This window comes from Gossypium arboreum, chromosome 11 (assembly GCF_025698485.1).
Source record: "Gossypium arboreum isolate Shixiya-1 chromosome 11, ASM2569848v2, whole genome shotgun sequence".
NCBI lineage: Eukaryota > Viridiplantae > Streptophyta > Magnoliopsida > Malvales > Malvaceae > Gossypium > Gossypium arboreum.
The window spans coordinates 85,874,172-85,896,186 of NC_069080.1; the positions used below are offsets into that span (position 1 = coordinate 85,874,172).

At 31.9% G+C, this 22,015-nt stretch overlaps 1 protein-coding gene across 1 annotated transcript; it reads left to right on the top strand.

The window, feature by feature from the left end:
- Positions 1–19,646: 19,646 nt before the first annotated feature.
- On the top strand, positions 19,647–20,468 carry LOC108472541 (cell wall / vacuolar inhibitor of fructosidase 2). Its single transcript, XM_017774080.2, has one exon. It carries the CDS (start codon positions 19,826–19,828, stop codon positions 20,351–20,353), a length of 528 nt encoding a protein of 175 aa, XP_017629569.1. The 5' UTR covers positions 19,647–19,825; the 3' UTR covers positions 20,354–20,468.
- Positions 20,469–22,015: the final 1,547 nt, after the last annotated feature.

The following is a 22,015-nucleotide window of genomic DNA, read 5'->3' on the forward strand; positions in this document are numbered from 1 at the left end:
TCACTTTTCTGGGCTTCGCAAATCTACTATAAAAATGTCGGTCTAGTTTTTAATTATGCTACAATGGAACCATCTTCAATCAATATCAAACGAGTATTCAAAGGTAGCAAAGAAAATAAAGATTTTCTACTTAAAGTATTAGCAACAACATTTGCTTTTCATGGATGATAATCGATAATCAAATCATAATCTTTTAGTAGGTCCAACCATCTGCATTGTCTTAAATTAAATTCTTTTTGTGACATCAAATGCTTCAATATTTTGTGATCCATGAAGATATGACATTTTTCCTTGTAAAAACTGTGTCACCAGATCTTTAAAGAAAAGAAAATAGTTGCAAGTTCTAAATCATGAGTTGGGTAATTTTTCTCCTATGGTTTCAATTAACGAGAAGCATAAGCTACCACTTTGCCTTCTTGCATCAAAACACAGAGTAAACCATTCAGTGAAGCATCACTATAGATCAGAAATTCCTTACTGGACTCTGGCTGAATCAACACAGAGGCTTGGGTCAACAACACTTTTAACTAATCAAAACTTTGCTGACACTTTTTGGACCATTCAAACTTGACATCTTTCTAAAGTAGCTTCGTCAACGGTGTATAAATCATTGAAAACCCTTTAACAAATCTCTAATAATATCTAGATAAACCCATAAAACCTTTGATCTCTAAAACATTTCTCGGAGGCTTCCAATCTACAATAGTTGATATTTTACTCGGATCCACTCTAATACCATTCGCCGATACATGTACCAAAAATCCAACTTCTTGAAGCCAGAACTCATACTTGCTAAATTTAGCAAATAATTGTTTCTCACGCAATGTCTGCAATATTGCTCTGAAATGTTGTGCATGCTCAATTTCATCTCGAGAATAGATCAAAATATCATCAATAAATACAACAACAAATATGTCTAGATATGGTCAGAATATTCTATTCATCAAATCCATAAACATGGGAGGTGCATTGGTTAAACCAAATGGCATAACTAAGAAAGTCCGTACCTGGTCCTAAAAACAGTTTTCGACAAATCGAAGTCTTTAACTTGTAACAGATAATATCTCGAATGGAGATCAATCTTTGAAAACATTGTCGCACCATTTAGGTGATCAAACAAATATTGATACACGATAATGGATATTTGTTTTTAATCATGACTTTACTAAGCTGTCGATAATCGATACATAATTGCATTGATCTGTCCATTTTCTTAACAAACAGTATAGGAGCACCCTAGGGAGAAAAACTAGGCCGAACAAATCTTCTGTCTAACAATTCTTACAACAGTGGTTTCAACTTTTTCTACTCAATAGGTTCCATTCTATACAGAACTATCGATATCATAGAAGTTCCTGGTACTAACTCAATAGCAAATTAAACCTCTTTGACTGGCGATAACACTGGTAATTCTTCTGGAAATACATTGGAGAACTCACAAAAAATCGAAATTGACTTTAATTTTAATCTGAAGCCTTGGAATCAAATATATAAGCTAGATATGCCTCACAACCTTTCCTGACATATTTTTGAGCTGACATAACTGAAACGATATTAGCTAATTGTCACATCTATCTGATACAACCAAGAGTTCTTCGCCATTCTGACATTTCAATAAAATTTGCTTTCATCAACAATTCACAACAGCATCATGAAGAGTCAACCAATCCATACTAAGAATCACATTAAATTCATCAAATTGTAATAGCATCAAATCAATCAGAAAGTTGAAATCCCGAATCATCGGAGGACAATTTGTACAAACTTTATCAAATAACACATACTGACCTAAAGGATTCGTTACTTTGATCACAAATTCAGTTGACTCATAAGGTATTTTCTTATTCGACACTAAGGTGGTGCATATATATGACTGCATTAACCCTAGTCAATCAAAGTGTTAACATTAGTATCAAAGATAAAAAATGTACCGGTAATCATATCAGGTGCCGAAGCTTCCTCATGAGCTCAAATTGCATAGGCCCTAGCTGGTGCTCTAGCCTCAAATCTAACTGTAGAATCTTTTGTTCCAACTTGACTATTTCTTGCATTACCACTGTTTCTATATGGCCTCCCTCTCGTATTTGTGTTACTCGAATGAGTGTTGTGAGATTTTTCTGTTAAAACTTTCAGGATAGTCTTGAAGAAAATGATCATAGGAACTGTATCTGAAACACAATCCATCTCTCAATCTACACTCTCTAAAATTTCGTCTATTGCACTTTTGACATTCAGGTTTATTATTACAAACACTCCTCACACTTGCTACAAAAGTAGCCTGGGGTCTCGAACTTGAATGTTTTTCCCCTTTATGTCTTTCTGAAAATCCTACTGAAGCTGATGTACGACTGCAAAATTCTTTCAGTTTCTTCAATAGAGATGAAATTGATTTTCCCATAGGTCATTTACCAGTGTCACGAGCCTCAAAAATTGCCTTTCTTTTAGTTTTACTGTAACACCCTTATCCCGTAACCGTTGTCGAAATAGGAAAGGGGTATTACCAGACTTGTAACTCATGTCGGAACAGTAAAATTTTTAACTTTTTCTTGAAATAAAGATCATTCATTTAGATAAATGCTAAATACAGCCAGGGATAAAATTAAACTTCTATAAGTACACATTCAAAAGATGCCATTTTTGCTTGGCTTATATACATTAACCAGAATATTATTTCGCTACTAGTTTATTCTATACATGCCATAAAATAATCCAAAACATAGCAGTACCAAACAGTGGATAGTGATAGTGTGACGAGTTGTTGATGATCCCCGAGCAAAGGCCAAATTTGATAATCTATAAAATAGAGAAACATAACAACAGAGTAAGCTTTCAAGGCTTAGTAAGTCTTAAGTAAAACAATTAACTTTGCTGGATTAAATACATTTATAACTTACACAAAATCCAAGTGAAGTCTCGATGGGCTTAATAAGCCTACACAAGTACATAATACGTGCACAGCCAACTTAATGTCTGATCATCCGTAATTGTTGATTTATTACTAAGTCGCTTAAGATTAGGCCTTACACAAATCACATTTTGAAATGTCAAGATATATCACCATTCGGTCAAATAGATTAAACCCTATGTATGCACATGTAATTCATCTATTTCATCCAAATTTAAGAGTATATACCCTTCGCATTTAAAAACATCCATGCTACTTTTAGTTTAATCAATCGAACTAAAACATAACACTATAATCACATTCGGTTTCCATATTTGGAAGCACATATTCATGTTTTCATCTTACATAAAAATTTGATAGAGTCAATACTGTTGAATATAACTTATAACCATCTCATAAGTGATTCCCCAAGTACATTTGTAATACAAAGCGAAATCGAGTTCACATAGCAAGTAAGTGTCACTTACCATATACTTAACCTTTGTACACTTACCGTTTCCATAGTTACCAATTACCAATTCAATCTTTCAATACTTCTAACCACTTAATCATATGCACTCATTTCGCGCACATACATAATTCTATATATGTATTTAGGAGCTTAGTTCTTTAGTTCATATTCACATTAATATTTCAAATAATCAAATCATGACAAGTATTAAAGTTTCAGATATCGTATATAAAGGACCAAACATATTCCTTATCACATATACATAAATGACCAAGCATAATCCATACCTTGTATTTGTACATCTGCCGAATACAACTCAAATTAGTAAATTTTATGAAACTAATTAAATCCTTATCTTAAAGATATACAAATGGTCTTCGGTTTGAAATATTTCAAGGCACTTAGCCATAGCCTGCTAGGTTTTAAAAGAAATCTGAATCCAATTACCAGTACCAAGCTTGCGGGACTTTAAGCCCTGATATATCATCATAGTTAATTCACAAAGTTGTATACACATCAATTCACATACCTTCGATTTTTCCAACACGGAAACACATTAATAAGGTATCACTTCATTTGAACTTATTAGTATCTCAATATAGCTAGTCTCATTTCACAAGAGCCATTAGGCCACATCACGTAGTCAGCTAGTCTTAACCCGGATACTTTCCAAATTCCATGTATATTTAATCACATGTTACCACATTTCACACAAACTATCACCATTGTAATTCATTAACCTCATTCGAATATAAGCATATAGCATGTACCTTAACTTCATGTCATAATATCATTCGACTTTAACACACACACACACACACATATATATATATATATATATATATCCCTTTCAATAAACTTCCAACTAAATAAGAAAATACACACATGACTTACATTCTTCTCATGACAACCATTCGGCTAAACAACATATAAGTCACTACACCTTCAATTTATATAACTATCAACACATATTACATATACATTGCTTACGTTTATAAAATAGCCATTCGGATAACTTGCACACATTTAAATTTTAGCCATTTTGGCCTCACCACCTATATATTTATCTTGTACATCAATTCAGCAATAGCTTATAAGCAACTCAATTAGTTTCATCAATGTTTACAACAAAATCATAGATTCACTACAAGCTGTTTTCTTGAGCAACAATCATTAAATTATTTGTAACTGGAGCTACGAAACTCCAAATGAAGTGTCGTAAATTTTCCCCGAAAATAGACTCATATATATTCTATCCATAAAATTTTCAGGATTTTTGGTTTTCCCAATCAAAACCAGAATTTTCATAAAGTTTCCCCTATTTCACTATTTGACTATACTGACCACTCTTCACTACGAATCAAATTTCTCATTGTAAAAATTTTAAAATATGTTCTTGTTTATTTCATTTGAAACTAGACTCATTAAGGAGTCTAAGAATATAAATTTTATCTTATAAAATTTTTTTACTATTTATAATGATTTTCTAAAAACAGAACAGGGATTTGATTCATTCGACAATGTCACACACAACTTTAAATATCTCTCTATAGGAAATTCCTTTGCTTGCATTGTTTATTTTATAAGAAACTAGACTCATTGATATTTGATTACATATTTTATTCAGTCTCTAATTCCACTCCAACAATTTATGGTGATTTTCAAAAATCACGCTACTGCTGCTGTCCTAAGCAGATTATTACAATTTGCTCTTAAATTTCCAAGTCCAAAAACTTAAGAACTTACCATGTGAGTTTAAAACATATCATCATATATAAGTACTTCTTATTATCACATACAAATCATAATTTAAATATCACTTTTCTAATAACCAATCGGCTAAGGCTCATAGAGGTAACTTATTCCTTATCATTTTGCTATAGGTAATTACACCAATTCATAGTCCCATCTTTACCCGTATTCCATATCATTCTTCATTATAACTAAACTTATATGCTAGAAACTTATTTATTTCAATATGTAATTCAAGTAGAACCATTAGGTCACATTTTAGTTATTATGTTCATATAAATATATATCATCGTTTATCAAATCTTAAGCTAAGTTCCATTACTCAAAGACTTACCTTATGTCGGATGAAAGCGGTTCCAAGCGGCTACTCGATACACTTTGTTTTGCCCTTGCTTGATTCTCCTCCTTTGGGTTCTTGAGCTTAAATAAATAAATTAACTAGTTTAATTACCTTGTTAGTTATTTATATCCCATAACATTAATAGTTTCATATCAAAAGAATCATACGGCAACATTTGATTTTTATTCACCTTATGCTTTTACTAACTTTAAGCCATTGGCTATTGATCACCTAAGATCCAATTACTATAATTAACCCAATAAATATTTCAATAAAACACACATAAATATTATATACACGGCAACCACCCTTGTTAATTACTCATATATATTTTAATAATTTTCGTTTCATCTTACAACCATTCTTGTTCAAAACATTAGAACCTTAACTAAAACTTATAGACTGTCTCAAGGCGAATGCATTCTTACTTCCAAAGTAACATAGTCTATGATATATTTTATTTCAAGGTACATATTCATAAATCAAATTTAACCATATAAACCAATATCACCCACTTGATCAATTATAGAGAATTAAAGTTAATATCACAATGTGTACCCTATATGGCCCATTATACATAATCAAATTTAACATCATCTATATATTTACTCATATGGCCGAATATACATACCCCCATATAATATCATTTTCATTTCATTTAACACTTAATTTCCACCACATAAACACTTGGCCGAATAATCCTAAACTAACAAAGCTCCACATTTGTTCATACCATCTTTTAAATTCACATATATCTATTTAGGTAGCTCATATTTTCCCCTTTCTAATATTTCTATCCAAAACATCAAAACACTATCCTTTTAGCATTTATCCAATAATACCGTATGCACAATTTATCACCAAAACTAAAGAAAAATCAACATATGGGTTACAATAAGAGCTTGACTACTAACTAGATTCTCATAAAAATCAATAGAAATAACATGAACTCCTACCTTATTTAACCTCCAAGATAGTCGAATGCCCTAGACAAATTCCTTCCTCTTTCCCTTTTGTTTGACTTTGCAAGAAGGTAAGGAAGATGAACACACTCTTACCTTTATTTCTTATTTTATTCATCTTTTCTTATAAATTTATTACATCATTTGCCAATTAAAATTGTTTTAATTTGACTTAGTGGAATAGCATCATTTCATGGCCGGCCACTACATGCTTTAAGGGTAAATTGACATGCAAACCAAAGCTTTCTCACCTCATTGTTTTTGGATCCTTAAAAATTACCTACCATCTTTTCTAAACTTTTCAACTAAGTCCTTTCAAGAAAAATTTACATTCCTAAGACTAAATTGAAACTTTTAATTTTTCCTACATACACTATCACACATAAATATATGCAACAAAAATTAAAATGAATTTTTGTGACTCGATTTTGTGGTCTCGAGACCACATTCCGACTAGGGTCTAATTAGGGATGTCACATTTACTAAGTTCTTGAACTTTATTCCCTTGATCCACTAATGCCACAAATTCTTTTAATTCTAGAATCCCTACTAACAGTTTGATATCTTCATTTAAACCATCTTCAAACCGAGTGCACATAATAGCTTCTATTTGTATACATTACTGAGCATACTTGCTAAATCGCACGAACTCCCTTTCATACTCAGCTATAGTCATAATACCTTGTTTTAACTCAAGGAACTCTTTTCACTTTTTGTCAAGAAACCGCTGAGTAACATATTTCTTTCTGAATTCTATCTGAAAGAAATCTCAATTTACACGATCTTTTGGTACCACTGCAATCAAAGTATTCCACCACTGATACGTTGAGTCTTTTAACAAAGATATCACATATTTTAAACATTCAACTACAGAACAAGACAGTTCATCAAAAACCCTCACAGTTTTTTCTAACCGAAACTCGACTTTTTCAAGGTCATCTTCAACTATCCCACGAAATTCTTCTACCCTATACTTATGTATTTTATCAACCAGAGGCTTACTTACACATACTTGTTCCAAACCTTGAAGAATGAAGGGGACATGTTGGGGTATGGGATGGGCTGGAGGTCATTGAGCCATAAGGTTTGTTCTAACAAATTTCGAAAACCATTCGAACATTATATGGAAAAAAATTTTTTTTGCCTCACTTCCTCGGCCCTTAGATACGAGCCTACTACTAGCTACTTCATGAATAGAGGCTTGTACATTACTTTCAATCTTATTAGAATCAGCTCGGTTGGATGACATGTTTTATCTATATGAAAACATAATTCAATTTGAGTCGAGAGTTATCACAATATCACAGGTTATATAATGGCATGTATTTCTAGACTCTATACATGCTACGTTCAGTCTAAGAATCACTAAATCGTAGCTTTGATACCACTAAATATAACACCCCTAACCCATCTTCGTCGTTAGATTAGGGTTATGGAGCATTACCATACAAATTCAAACAATAATAATTTAAATATTAATTAAATTACAACTTATTATAAACCAATCAAACATACACATTTGGACCTTATATCAGGCCTTCGAGGCCTTAAAAAGCACTTTAGAAGCAATTCAGGACTAATTTGAAACAAATCAGAAGATTTGGGAAAAAGTGAGAAATTTTAAAAATAGGGGTCACACAGCCGTGTGACATAGCCTAGACCATGTAACAATCAAACAAAGGGACACACGGTCATGTCCCAACCCGTGTCTCAAAATGTGTAACTTATCGAGTTGGGTCACATGGCCATATGTCAGGCCGTGTAACTCTTTAAGTTGTGACACACAGCCGTGTCGTGGGCCGTGTAACACATTGACTTGATACGCCAAAATTAACAAGTGAAACACGATCGTGTGATAGCCTGTGTCCCAGGCCCTGTGCTCCATAAGTTGACCTTAAAAATAAGCGATATCAAAGCCAAAACACACCTAATCAACCATCCCATTTGTACATACATTCAAAAAGACCTAAACAGCTTTCAAACACTTATAAACATACCATTTAAAACATCCTATTCCATCTAACCAATATGCCATTCAAAAGCACCACATTTATATCAAAACATCATTAACCAAAGCAAATCAACATAACAACATTTCAACTACAAAACCTAGTTCCTTTAACTACCAAATAACATCAATCTAATTATTGACATTTCACCTCAAACATACCAAAAAGAACCAAATATTCCAAGTACCTAAAACTGGCAAAAAGACTTAAACCTGTCAAACATTAAAAGTTCATCAAACAAGACTTAAACTCAATAAGCGTATTTGTAACAAAATGATCATTAACACATTCATGAATTACCATTACACAAAGTCCTATGCATGTCATTTATAATATTGGCCAAAATAACTCAAAAACTACCGAAATGGTTGTTGGATAGTGTGATAGATCTCTGACAGGCTTCCAATCGATTAAGCTTCTGATAATCTATGAAATAAAAGAAAAATAACTACATAAGCAACTAGTGCTGTAACGGCCTGAATTTGGGCCTAGAAGTATTGGGCCTTTAGTTTGGGTCCGTAAGGAGGTTGTATATAAGCATTTAATTGTACAAGGAAATGAAACAATTAAATGTATGCTTTAGTGGTTAATGGCCCTGAGAAGTGTTGGAGAAATCTTGGGTTCAAACCTGGGCTTCAGCAAATATTTTGGTTTTAAGTGAATAAAACCCTGGGTGCTTGGACGAAGGCCTTTTAAATTATTGTGGTAAATAAATGTCACAAGGAAGCATGTGGTCTAGTGGTTGTGGCGTCATTAAGGTTGTAAGGGAGCCTGAGTTCAAGTCTTGGCTCTTGCAATTTATTTTGGTTTTTCTTTTAAAGGAACCTTAACTCTGGCCTATAGACCTTATATTTAATTGAGGATAAAATATGACATAGAAAGAGCCTGTGGTGGAGTGGCAAAGTGGCGTGTTATGTAACTATGAGGTCTAAGGTTCAAGTCTTGGGATGCGCAATGGAGTATTTATTTTGCTGTTTGAGCTGTATAGGAGGTGGAGTTGGACTGGAACTCTGTGGTTGAGGTGGTCATAAGAAAACAAAGAATTTCCTAATGGTTGAAAGTAATCCTACATCAGGAAGCTAACATGGGAATTGGTAAGAAGTTGGCTTTAAATAGAGCGAACCAGATGAGTTGGTGAAAAAGAAAAAAGGTGATTAAGACCCAATGTAGGATATGCCAAGGTTGGTGATCATGGACTTCGGTGCTTTATTATGAACAAGTGTATATTGACGCCCTTCTCTGTTAGAAATTGGTAAAAGCTGAAAGCCGCCACGAGAGTTCTCGTGTGTTGGGACTGTTCTGGGCCTTGATGGGCCCGTGGGCCTGCTTGTGTAAATCTAACTGTTAGGTGGGAAGTAGTTGGGCCTAATGGGCCATATGAATGTGATTGGGCCTAATGGGCCATATGAATGTGATTGGGCCTGATGGGCCATGTGAATGAGATTGGGCCCAAAGGGGCCAAATGAATAAGTATGGATCTGTTAGAGTTTAGTAAATGGGTTGTGGACTTAATTTTTGGTAACTACTCAAACAAACATAAAACTTAAATAATTAATTAATCGCGACCGTGGACGAGTCATAAGGCTAAGGTGTGGCAATGGGTATATGCATGTCTATGATTGGATCTAGAGAGAGCTTGGTACTTAAGCGGTCTTAAGGACTCACCTCCTCTTCTATGTAATCCTACCTGGTGCATAGTATCTGTTCGCTTTAGCCAACGAGGACTTGTTAACGGGCCAAGGTAAGCAATAAACCCATAATAAAGAGAAATTACCGAAATACCTCAGTTTGTAAAATTACTGAAGTACCCCCGATTTGTAAAATTACCAACGTACCCTCGGTTTGTAAAATTACTGAAATACCCCCAGCTTGTAAAATTATTGAAATACCCCCAATTTGTAAAATTATCGAAATACCCTCGATTGTGAAATTATTAAAATACCCTCGATTTGTGAAATTATTGAAACACCCTCGATTTGTAAAATTACTGAAACACCTTCGATTTGTAAAATTACCAAAACACCCTCGATTTGTAAAATTACCGACATACCCTCGATTTGTAAAACTACTGAAACACCCCCAATTTGTAAATTTATCGAAATACCCTTGTAGTATAAAATTACTGAAATACCCTTGTAGTGTAAAATGATAGACATACCCCTGTAGGGTAAAATGACTGTTTTGCCCTTGAGGGTAAATTATCGACTTAGACTTCGAATTTGACTAATTTTATTATGAATGTATGATTGCATTTTAATTGACTTGACTGTGGTTGTATAACTAATATGCTCTTAATATATGTTTAAAAGACTGTTACTGAGTATGGCCATTCTGCATAGACATGTGAAGATTGAGCATGCCATACAACGGAGGAAGTATATGAGGATCACATGGTTGCTTGACGACCGTGGATCCATCGATGGCTATTAAGCCTAATATTTGATTAGAAGCTTGCTGCAATGAAGGTAGTACCGCAACCGGGCTACCATTGATGTGTATCGGATGGGTGGGTTGATATTTATATCCCACATGATGTGTACTAGGGGACGGAGTTGGTGTGTAGCAGTTGGATTATTGGGGTGGGTTGCACATCATTGCATGTATGGTATTATCGTGATATTATTGTGATGTGGGTTTCGGCCCAACTGAGGTTAAGATGGGCTAGGCCCAATTGATTCTATTATGGGCTGTGACCCAAATGATATTATAACGGGCTTTGGCCCACGTATGCTCTGAATCGGACTATCTTTATTCTTGTAATGGGCTCCACCAGGATCGATTCTCAATTCTTTTCATTTCTCGACCCTTACTCTAGTAAGGGATTACACTGTGAGTTTTCGTAAACTCACCTGTTTATTAATGCGAGGTAATCCCAGCGTTAGGTGGATCGGTGTCGTAGAGGGACTCGGAGACGACCACACAACTGCACATATTTTTCTATTTCGTTTATTTAGTTAAGCACTTTGGCTTTTGATTTGGGTTGTATTAAGGCCTCTTTATTTTCTTAACTTTTTATTTGGGAAATTTATTTAGTATGCTTAATATCTGTTAGAAGTAGGGCACAGTTTTCCAAAACAACAACTGGTTTTCAAAATATCACGTTTTCGCAACTGTTTAAAAGTAAGCTTCCGCAGCAAGTAAGGTTTTAAGGGAATTAACTTTTCACAAGTTTTAAAATGGCCAGCGGTTTTGAGTAGTAAGAAGGGTTTTCAACGAGAACATGGTTTTCGAAAAACACTTCAATGTGACACGCCAGATTCTGTCCTAACTTCTATGCTGGGTTTGGGGTGTTACAAGTGCTTTGTAAGCTCGTATAAACTTGAACATAACTTACCTGTAACAGCCCGTTTTTAGTCAAATCAGAATAGTAGTTTCGGGACCATAAATATGAAGTTAAAATAATTAGTTTATTATTATTTTAATGTTTACAGCATGATAAAATGATTGTGTGAAAATTTAGTTAAGAAATTTTATCGTTTGAGTGCTTAATTTGATAAAAAGGACTAAATCGCGTAAAGTGTAAAAGTGGAGTTCTATTAGTTAAAAGTGTCTAATAGCTATGAAATTAAATAGTGGATTCCTTCTGTAGTAATTAAACCATTTATAATGTGAGTGGACATATTTGGACATATTATTAAGTGTTTTAAATGTTATTAAGTAAGGTTAAAATTGTAATTTAAAAAATTAAATTAAGTAAAATATAGAAAAACAAATGTGTCATCTTCCTTAGTGTTTTCATCCATCGAATTTTTAACCTAAAATAGCCATTGGAGAAGCTTGATATTCGGCCAAGCTATTCTTCATGCATGTCAGTAGTTTTTCATCCCGTTTTTAATGATTTCTATTTTTTGAGATCGTTACAGCTTAATCTAACTAGCCTAGGAACTATTTTGAAAAACTGTTAAAGGTTTAGGGTTTTTCCATTAATGAATCTATGTGTATTTTGATGATTGATGATATAAAATGCATGCTTGTTGTTAGATAAACAACATTTGTAAAGGACATTTGACAAAATTGTCATTTAGGGATTTAATTGAGAAATGTTGAAATTTTGTGGTTAATTTGTCAAATAAATGAAAAATGTGGGCTGCTAGGGACTTAATTGAAATTCGGCTAGCATGGGTATAAGTTAAATTTCATGAATTTGCATTTTTATGAGATAAGGACTAAATTGTAAAAATGTTGAAATATTAGGGGTAAAAGTGTAAAGTTACCTTAATGTCTATTTTGGATTAAGCTGGATAGATTGATAATTAAATAAGTTAATTTTGATTACATTTAGATCAAGAAAAGAAAAATTCAGATTTAGATCGGGGGAAAAATAAAGTATCGAACTAATTGACTTATTTCACCGTTTTTGCAATCGAGGTAAGTTCATATGTAATAAGCATTGTTATATTTGCGTTTAAAATGCTTTAATATTGTATAAATTGTGAATATAATCTTGCGGACACATTCAACGATGATTCGGCAAATGTGAAATCCTGGTTGAACCTTAGGAATAGATTAGGATACAAATGACATGTAATTAGGGATTATGTGATTTAGGTGCTGGTCCGTACATCCTACCGGTGGCTGAGTTATCTGGCATGTGTTACGAATTCTCGTCAACTTGTGTGAGTAGCACCATGTATCTTCGTCATGACCGTCAGCTTGTAAGAGCAGTCCCATTGATAGCTTAAGAGTGAGCATTATATGTGATATGAGATTGAGATAGCTTTGACTATATATGTGGCACTTAGAGTGCGAGATTCTCGGGTATCCGATAGTATTCCGAACGGTCCAATGGGTATATAAAAGATATGGATGAGTATGAGATTGACACTAGATGGTACAGGTATGTACATGAATCGTATAAACTTTAAATAGAAGAAATTTTTGAAGTTCACATCTAACCTTGTGATTGAATAATTGATAGGTTTGTGTATTTATATGAGTTGTATATTCATATGATCAAATGTTTGAATTGTATATTTTTGGTAAGCTGAGTTATTTTCATACGAGCTTACTAAGCTTTATAGCTTACATTCTTTATTTTTCCGTGTTGTATAGTGAAATCAAAGCTAGCTCAGATTCGAGAAATGTCGAAGACCTCATCACACTATCCAGTTACCACTTTGGTACTTTTGAATCTATGTATTTGGTTATATGGCATGTATAGGAGTTAAGGTTATTTTGATATATTTTGGTAATGGATTTAACCATTGGAGTTGGCTTGTAAATGATGATGGGTGTGTTATGATTTTAGCCATGTGATATATATATTTATCTCTGTGTGTGTGTGTGTGTGTGTATTTGGTCTTATGATGTGTGGTTGATTATTGATAGAAGATGTTTGTTATAAATAGGTATTATGGATATCAAATGGTTGAGTTTTTTTAAATATTGGATTGCTAGTGAATCTAGGCAAAAAATGCATATTTGAAAGTAGTTATATTAATGATTTGAGATTATGAGTTTCGGTATGAAATTGAATGGCATATTGTGGAATTTGTGTACCTTGTATTGTTGGTATTGTTATGGCATGAATTAAGTTTATTTGAGATTGGATGAATGCCTATTTATGTCATGTTTGGTGCCATTTGGGTTGGTGTAGGTGTATGTAAATTTGGGTGGTAACATGGCTTGGTAAATAGCCTATTTTTGTCCGCACGAGCAGAGACACGGGCGTGTGTCTCAGCCGTGTGTGACAGATAGTCAAGTTATATGGCCGTGTGTCCCCTGGTGTTGAATCAAAAATCAAGTCAATATGCTCCACATGGCCTAGCACACGGGCGTGTGACTTAGCCATGTGGCATAAGTCAGTATACCCTATAGGATTGGCATGGCCTAGTACATGGCCTGGCACACAAGCATGTGAGGCCATTTCAAAAGGGCGTATGGGCTTGTCACACGGGTGTGTTGCTAGCTGTGTGACCCAAGTCAGGGAGTTACACGGAGTCGGACACAGGCTGGGACACGACCATGTGATCCCATTTTGAATGTCTATACGGCATGTGACATGGGCGTGTCTTTGGCCATGTGAAACACACAGTCAGGCCACACGGGCGTGTGCTCCCTGTAGTTTGAAAAATTTTCCATGTTTTCCAAAAAAATTTTGAGTTATCGGTTTAGTCCCGAACCACTCCTAATGCATGTTTTGGGCCTCGTAGGCTTGTATTAGGGACATTATGAACGTATGTGAATGTTTTATATTTGAAATATGAAAATGTATGTAAAATGTATGATTAATTGTGTTATAAGTCCGGTAATGCTCCGTAACTCTATTCTGGAGTTGAATACGGGTGAGGGGTGTTACATTATCATTCTTAAGCATAGTTATTAGAATAAGCATAACATCATTACCAAGACCAAAGGCCTAGTAAAATCATATATAATCACCATCAAACTCACAAGTTAGTAAGTTCATACATAATACATATGAGTTCAACCATATCATAAGTAGATTTTCATGTAGACATCATTTATCACATTAATCCTTTTCATAAGATCATGAAGCAAAATCCAATTGTATACATACCATATCATTTCCTTTACTTACCTGTTGAACCATTTAGAATTGCATTGGATACTCAGGAATGCTCACACATAGTGTGACTTTCCATATAACGGTAACCTTTCCTTTTCAATAATGCTCACACGTATAGTGAAATGGGTTTGCTCACACGAGTTGTGGGTTGAAATGTTAGCTGCACAATGCTGCTCACATGAGCTGTGGGGAATCTATAATAGATGCAGGACCTCAGCCATTGATAGGACATTCAAGACCAGCACTCGAAACATGAAATCCCTAATGGCATGTCATTCGTATCCTAAGAATTTTTAATGTTCAAACTGGACTATATACATCTGTCAATTACTCAAAACATTGATATATGTATATTCTAGTCTATTTATAACTAACAAAATATAGCAGATAATCAATTTAGCTATCATTAATATGATTATAGTTCATACGAATTTACCTCAATAACTATGGTCGTAGAAGTAGAATTCGAGACTAATCCAAAGCTTTAGTCTTTCCTCGATTTAAGTTTGGTTGTTTTTTATCATGATCTAAATAGATAATTTCATTCACTTAAGTACTTCAATTAACCTCAAGCATTTAATTCAATCTATAATTCACGTTATCATAAAATTACGAAATCATCCTTCCTATTTTAACTTTTTCATAATTTAGTCCTTAAACTCATAAATTGAAACTTAACTATTTTAACCTTCTATACAAGTTAGCTAAATTTCTTAAGGACTCATATCAACCCACTTAAACCATCATTTTATAATGTTACTATGAAATTTTACTATTTTAACTAATTAATCCCTAAACACAATTTCATCAAAAATCACTTAACAAAACATGTTTGTTTAACAACCAATAGTAATAATCTATCAATTAACATCAAAAAACATTCAAAATCAACTATGGAAAGTCCCTCAACCTTTAACAAATTTGCAAATTAACCCACGGGCTGGCTAGATTAAGCTAAAACAAGCTCAAAAACATAAAAATCAATAGAAAAGGAGACTTGAAAACCTACCATGCACAAGACACAAGTGACCAAATGCTCCAAACTCCCCTTCTAATGGTGATTCCAGTCAAAGCTTGATGAAATGAGGAAGATGATGATATTTGGCTTAATTATCTTTATGTTTATTTACTAATTTACCATCTTACCCTTATTATTAATAAAAAATTTCAATTAAACCTTGTCCGTAATTATCCAATAACTTAATTATGATATAATTACCATCTAAGTACTTTAATTTACCTTTCCATAGTCATTTACTCCTTTTAACTAATAGAAACCCACTTGTGCAACCTTTACTATTTAGTCCTTTTTACCTAATTAACCATTTAAACTTCAAAATTTCTTAACGAAACTTTAATACGACCCTAATATAATCCTATAGACTTTAAATAAATATTAAAATAATATAATCCTGTAGACTTTAAATAAATATTAAAATATTTATTCTCTTTTTGAAATCGTGGTTTTGAAACCACTATTTTCGACACCACTGAAAATGGGCTGTTACAGATATGATTATGTATGAGTTTGTGTAACATATTGCATTTGCATTGGGGTGGGATATCTTGTGTTGACAGAGGAGGTCTGTGGAGTACTGGCGGTATATTAAGTCTGCATTTATATTTAGTTAGTGCACTGCACCTAGAGTACCGAGGGGATTGACGATTTTATTGCATATTATATATTATTGGCAATTGTATCGCACTATTTGATATCTGGCATATTTTTTGCATTATTAATTAATAGGTGGTCTTACCACATCAAGCTATGCTCACATTTTTTGGAGTTTGACAGACAGGTTATGGGGAATTCGTGGTGTGTAGCAGATAGTATGGGTAGGAACCTTTTTGCATTGCATCATGCTCACGACATATTCGAATGTTATTGATTTATGCTACGTATTGTATTGTGTTGTATTGAATGGTATCAAAACTAATGATTTTAACTTGAATGACTGATGACCCATGCTCACACACCATTGGACATTAATTTGATAATGGGTATGTAATTATATGAAATTCCAATGATGGTTCTATGTTCTTCTGTTAAAGCTAATATGTTTCATTGTATTTGATATTTTTGTCTATTTAAATAACTGTTCCACTCACACTGAGCTTTCATAAGCTCACCCCCAATAATGTTTAACTTTTCAAGTAAATCTTGAAATTAGGACCGAACTCGGAATACGGGAAATCACCTTAGACCTCGGACTATTCTTAATAAGTATTATTAGGTCTTTATTGATTTTGGTTTGTAATTTTTAATTATTTCTGGTCTGTGGCTTGGTAACTTTTCTTTTGGGGATTTTGCATGTACGGATTATTCAAGCATAATAACCGAAAAATGCATGATATTGGGCTTAAGTAAAATTTGACATTGTTCCCTAATTTCTGCTGCATTGCAAAGGAATCGTTTTTGAAAAACAAATCGATAAGGAAACTATGTTTCCAAAATGACTTGTAAAATGGTTTTTCTGCTGCATCAGTTTAACATCGAGTTTTTACAAAGAAGAGTGACAAGCAAATGGTTTTTCTAAAACAACACTATCAATAATAAAATGAGTCTTAAGTATAGATTATCTAATAAATTAACTCTTTTAAACTAACTCAAAGTGCAAATACATTTTTTCTCTAAAATGAGTTTATTTAAAGTCTTCAAAAGTAACATAAGTTAGCTTAGCCATTTCCATGGCTAATGTAGCCTTCTCAATCTAGCCATAACATATAGGCCGGGTTAGGGAGGCTACAAATAACCTCGTAACAAACTGATAACACAAGTGACTAAAACGTAATATTTTAAACATAAGTGATTAAAATGTAATCTAAGGCAAACAAAAGTGACTATTTTGTAGTTTACTCATGTGTTATTTATATGTATTTTTTTATTGTAAATAATTATAATTTTTATTTTTTGAAAATTTATGTATTTATTGATTTTTATATATTTTTATTTTATAAGAATATGTTTTTGAATTTTTATAATTATGTTTTTGAATTTTAGAATTGAGACTAAATTAAAAAAAAGGTATAAATTTTAAAGTTAAACTTATTAGATCTGAACTAAATTGATAAAATGTATAAAATTAAAGATTAAATTTATTATTATACCAATAAAAATAAGAACAAGAGGAAGTATTTCACCCAAGAATAAATCAATGCAAAAGGAGACTCCAAAGCAAGTTAAAACCCGGGTTTACTTGGGTCAGTAAATTATATATATATATATATATATATATAAAGTAGAGTAGTGAGAGCATAATGAAAGGAAGGGACTGGCTTGGAGCTTTATAAAGTAGAGATATGAAAACGTTTAAATTTTGAAAGCATTTTCTTTCAGGAAATAGTTAAAATTAGTTGTTAATGCCATTGATCGCAGGAAAAGGCACTGACACGGTGCTGGTAATGACGACGGCAACGAGGTTTGGGTGAGTAAAAACAAAGGAAAATTTCAGTGGAAAAGGAAGATATAGGGAGAATAAGAAAGAAAGAATGATACATATGTAGAAAAATTTATTATTATGTAAATTTTAAAACTGGTGCATCATCTCCCAATTACAAAATTAACTCCTGTTAACATAACTGAACCAAAATAAGGCAAACACAATTAATTTGACTGTTCATATTATAATTTTTTATAACGAATGAAAAAATATACAAGCAGAGTTGAATGACATGTGTAGTTTACCCATATTTTAGTTAAAATCTATAATATTATAAGTATAATTTTAGAAAAACTTTTGAACCATTATTATTTCTTAGATTGTTGAGTTTGCCATTTAAATATTTTTATTTTTATAAGTTTTATCACTTTTATAAAAAAAAAACAATTGCACTAAATATTTGGTTGAATAAATTTATAAAAATTACCATATTTATAAACAATAATTTGATTCAATTAAAAAATTTATTAAACTTTTATTAAATGAAATTATATACAAATATATAACTTAAATTTATATTGAATTAATTTATATTTAAATTATTAAGTTTTGTTAACCAAAAAGGATAAAAAATTATATTACTTTAGTTGTAAATAATAAATTTTAATTATTTATAAAATAGGTAAGTTTGTATTTCATGAATAAAATTTTGCGAATAATATACTTATATAACCTATTCCAATATATTATAATTATATTAATTATATTATGAATTATTATGGGTAATTTATTCACTATTAAGAAAAGAAAAAAATGAATAGCGAATAGTTTAATTTATAATATATTATTTTTTATAATTCGAGCAAATTCTTTAATAATGATTAGAATTATCTTTGAATAATCAAAATAATCTATATATGTTATTTATGTTCATTATTTATTATTTTGAATAAATTCGTTTTGTATTAATTATATAAAAATTATATTGTAATCTCAACATGGTAAAAATGCTTTAATTATGTTTAAAAGTTTTTTATTACAATATTTGAATTGTTAAAGAAATTAATATATTTTAATTATGTTGAACAATTTGAATAATATAATATAATTTATACTAATTATAGTAATTAAAACAAGACAAAAATATTTTATAATCTGTTAAGTATAATTAAAATGCATAAATAAAGTAATAAAGGAATTATTAAATCTATTTTGGAGCAGCTTGGAATCCTTGCAAAGGTGCAATTATTGGTGGGTCCAGATTCTTTGAGACGTGATGCGGCTTCTTAGTACAGAAAACTCGATACAAATTACATTGGAAATGGAGATGGTCGAGGAGGCTGATTATATGGATCCCGTGACCCCAAATTTTTGGCAGTTGGCCCGCTGCCAAACAAAGCCTCCGCCCTATCAATTCATTGAACCATCCCATATCTCCTGCTCTTTGCTTCATTAAAATAAAATTCACCCTCTTCCTCAACTCTCCCTGGATATCAAATGGGCCCTTATTTTTTCATTTTCAGTATCATTATCTCCCTAGCATTAACCTTAGTGAATGGAGATGCTGGTTTGATCCAAAAAACTTGCAAAACCACCAAGTACTATGACCTTTGTGTCTCCTCCCTCAAATCCGATCCGACTAGCGCCAATTCGGACACAAAGGGCTTGGCTATGATCATGGTGGGAGTCGGAATGGCTAATGCGACGGCCACATCGACCCTCTTATCATCCCAATTACTTACTACCAAAAATGACACAATCATGAGGAAAGTATTGAAAGAATGCTCTGACAAGTATGCCCACGCCGCCGATGCTCTTCAAGCTTCCGTTCAAGATTTCGACTCGGAGTTATATGATTATGTCTACATGCATATAATGGCAGCTGCGGACTATCCAAATGCTTGCCATAACGCGTTTAGAAGGTACCCGAGATTGGTCTACCCGCAACAAATTGCACGTAGAGAAGATGGTTTGAAGCATATTTGTGATGTGGTATTAGGCATTGTTGATCATCTTGCTTCTTAACTTTTTTGGTTTCTCACATATTTTCCATGCGAATAACTAGTTTTGTTTTGTTTGTGTTTATTGTTAATGCTTGAACTAAAAAACAGTGAATATTCTTAATTTTTTTTTTTTTAAATTTGGTTGCTATTCATGGCTTTGAATAATATCGAATCTAGTTTCCCAAAGTATATGGAAGCTAGGTTTTTGATCTCATTATTAATGTTATTGATATATGTTTGCCTGCTTGCAATCTTAGAGGAAAACAAAACTGGCAAATCCATATTCGTTTGTTGTATCAAATAAAATATTTGAATTTAGATTGACATATTTAACATCAATTTTAGGTATCATAATTCTAAAATTTGAAATTCCGATTTTAAAAAAATTATTTCGAGGTCAAATTTTCCCTTGTTATTTTTTAATTGTACATGATAATCAACCTGAGTTGTGTATATATCTTAGAGAAACATATTAAAATTACCATTCAATCCAGGAATTGTTTTATTTGTATTGACTGTCTTAGTTTTTTTTTTTTGTGTTATAATTGAATTAAAGGTAACACATATTTATATATCTTTTAAATAATTTGTTTTATGTAGAATTTCACATTTCTCTATTCATCGTTTATTTTTTTAGTGTTTTATCGAGTTTTAATTATTGGAAGTTGAGCTTAAAATATGATAAATTTTTATTCGAATCCAAGTATAAAATCATAATATTGAATTTGAAGCATTTTATTGTTCCAAACAAAAAAATTTATAAAAAAACATGAATTTAAATTTGAAAATTTTGAAATTTAAATTCAAATTCAATTTTTTTCATATATAAATTTAAAAATTGTAAATAACACTTAGGTCTTTTTCAATTTTAAAATGAGAAAATTGATCCTTCTAAAAAAGCGTAATTTTGAAAAATAATTTTAAATTAAAAATTATAAAATTCCATATTTTAAAATGCAAAATTCTATTAAAGAATTTTTTACAATTTTCCGTAAATGATACCATATAACTTATAAATTTTAATAATTTAATAAAAATTGTCAACTAAAAATCACTAAGAAGATATTTAAAAATTAAAAATATTATAAATTAAAAAATAGTTAAATTTTCAAATTTTAAAAAAAATATAAAATTTTTCCAACTTCTTTTAAATCTATAAAAAAATACTAACTAATTATGGAGATTTCATGAAAAATAACTTTTCTTTTTAATTTTAAAACAACCTAAGCATTCAAATATATTAATAATCATTTCACGTTTGACTATTATTCTAACTTAAGTAAAGTTTCGTGGGATGTTACTTAACTAGAATAATCTTAAGTGCATAACCATAAATTCAACACCTATCATAAATATTTACTACATATCAGTCATCATAGGTTAATCACAACGACTAACATAATGAGTAGTTGTCCTTTTAAAAGAAATCTCCTTAGTGAAACCCATATGATATACTTACTGTAGGGTGCAGCCGAGGTAAAACCTGTTGAATTTGGTGCCCTAAGTGTAGTATATTCGTTTGTAAACATGTAATTTTTTCGAACTGATTGGTTAATAAAATAATTCATGGATTACATTAATATAATTTGAATAATGTTCTCATATGGTTTTTGCAAGCAAAATGAATATTGACTCACTGGTTGTTTAATGTTTAAACTAATTATAAGCGGTATTACATGGTTGG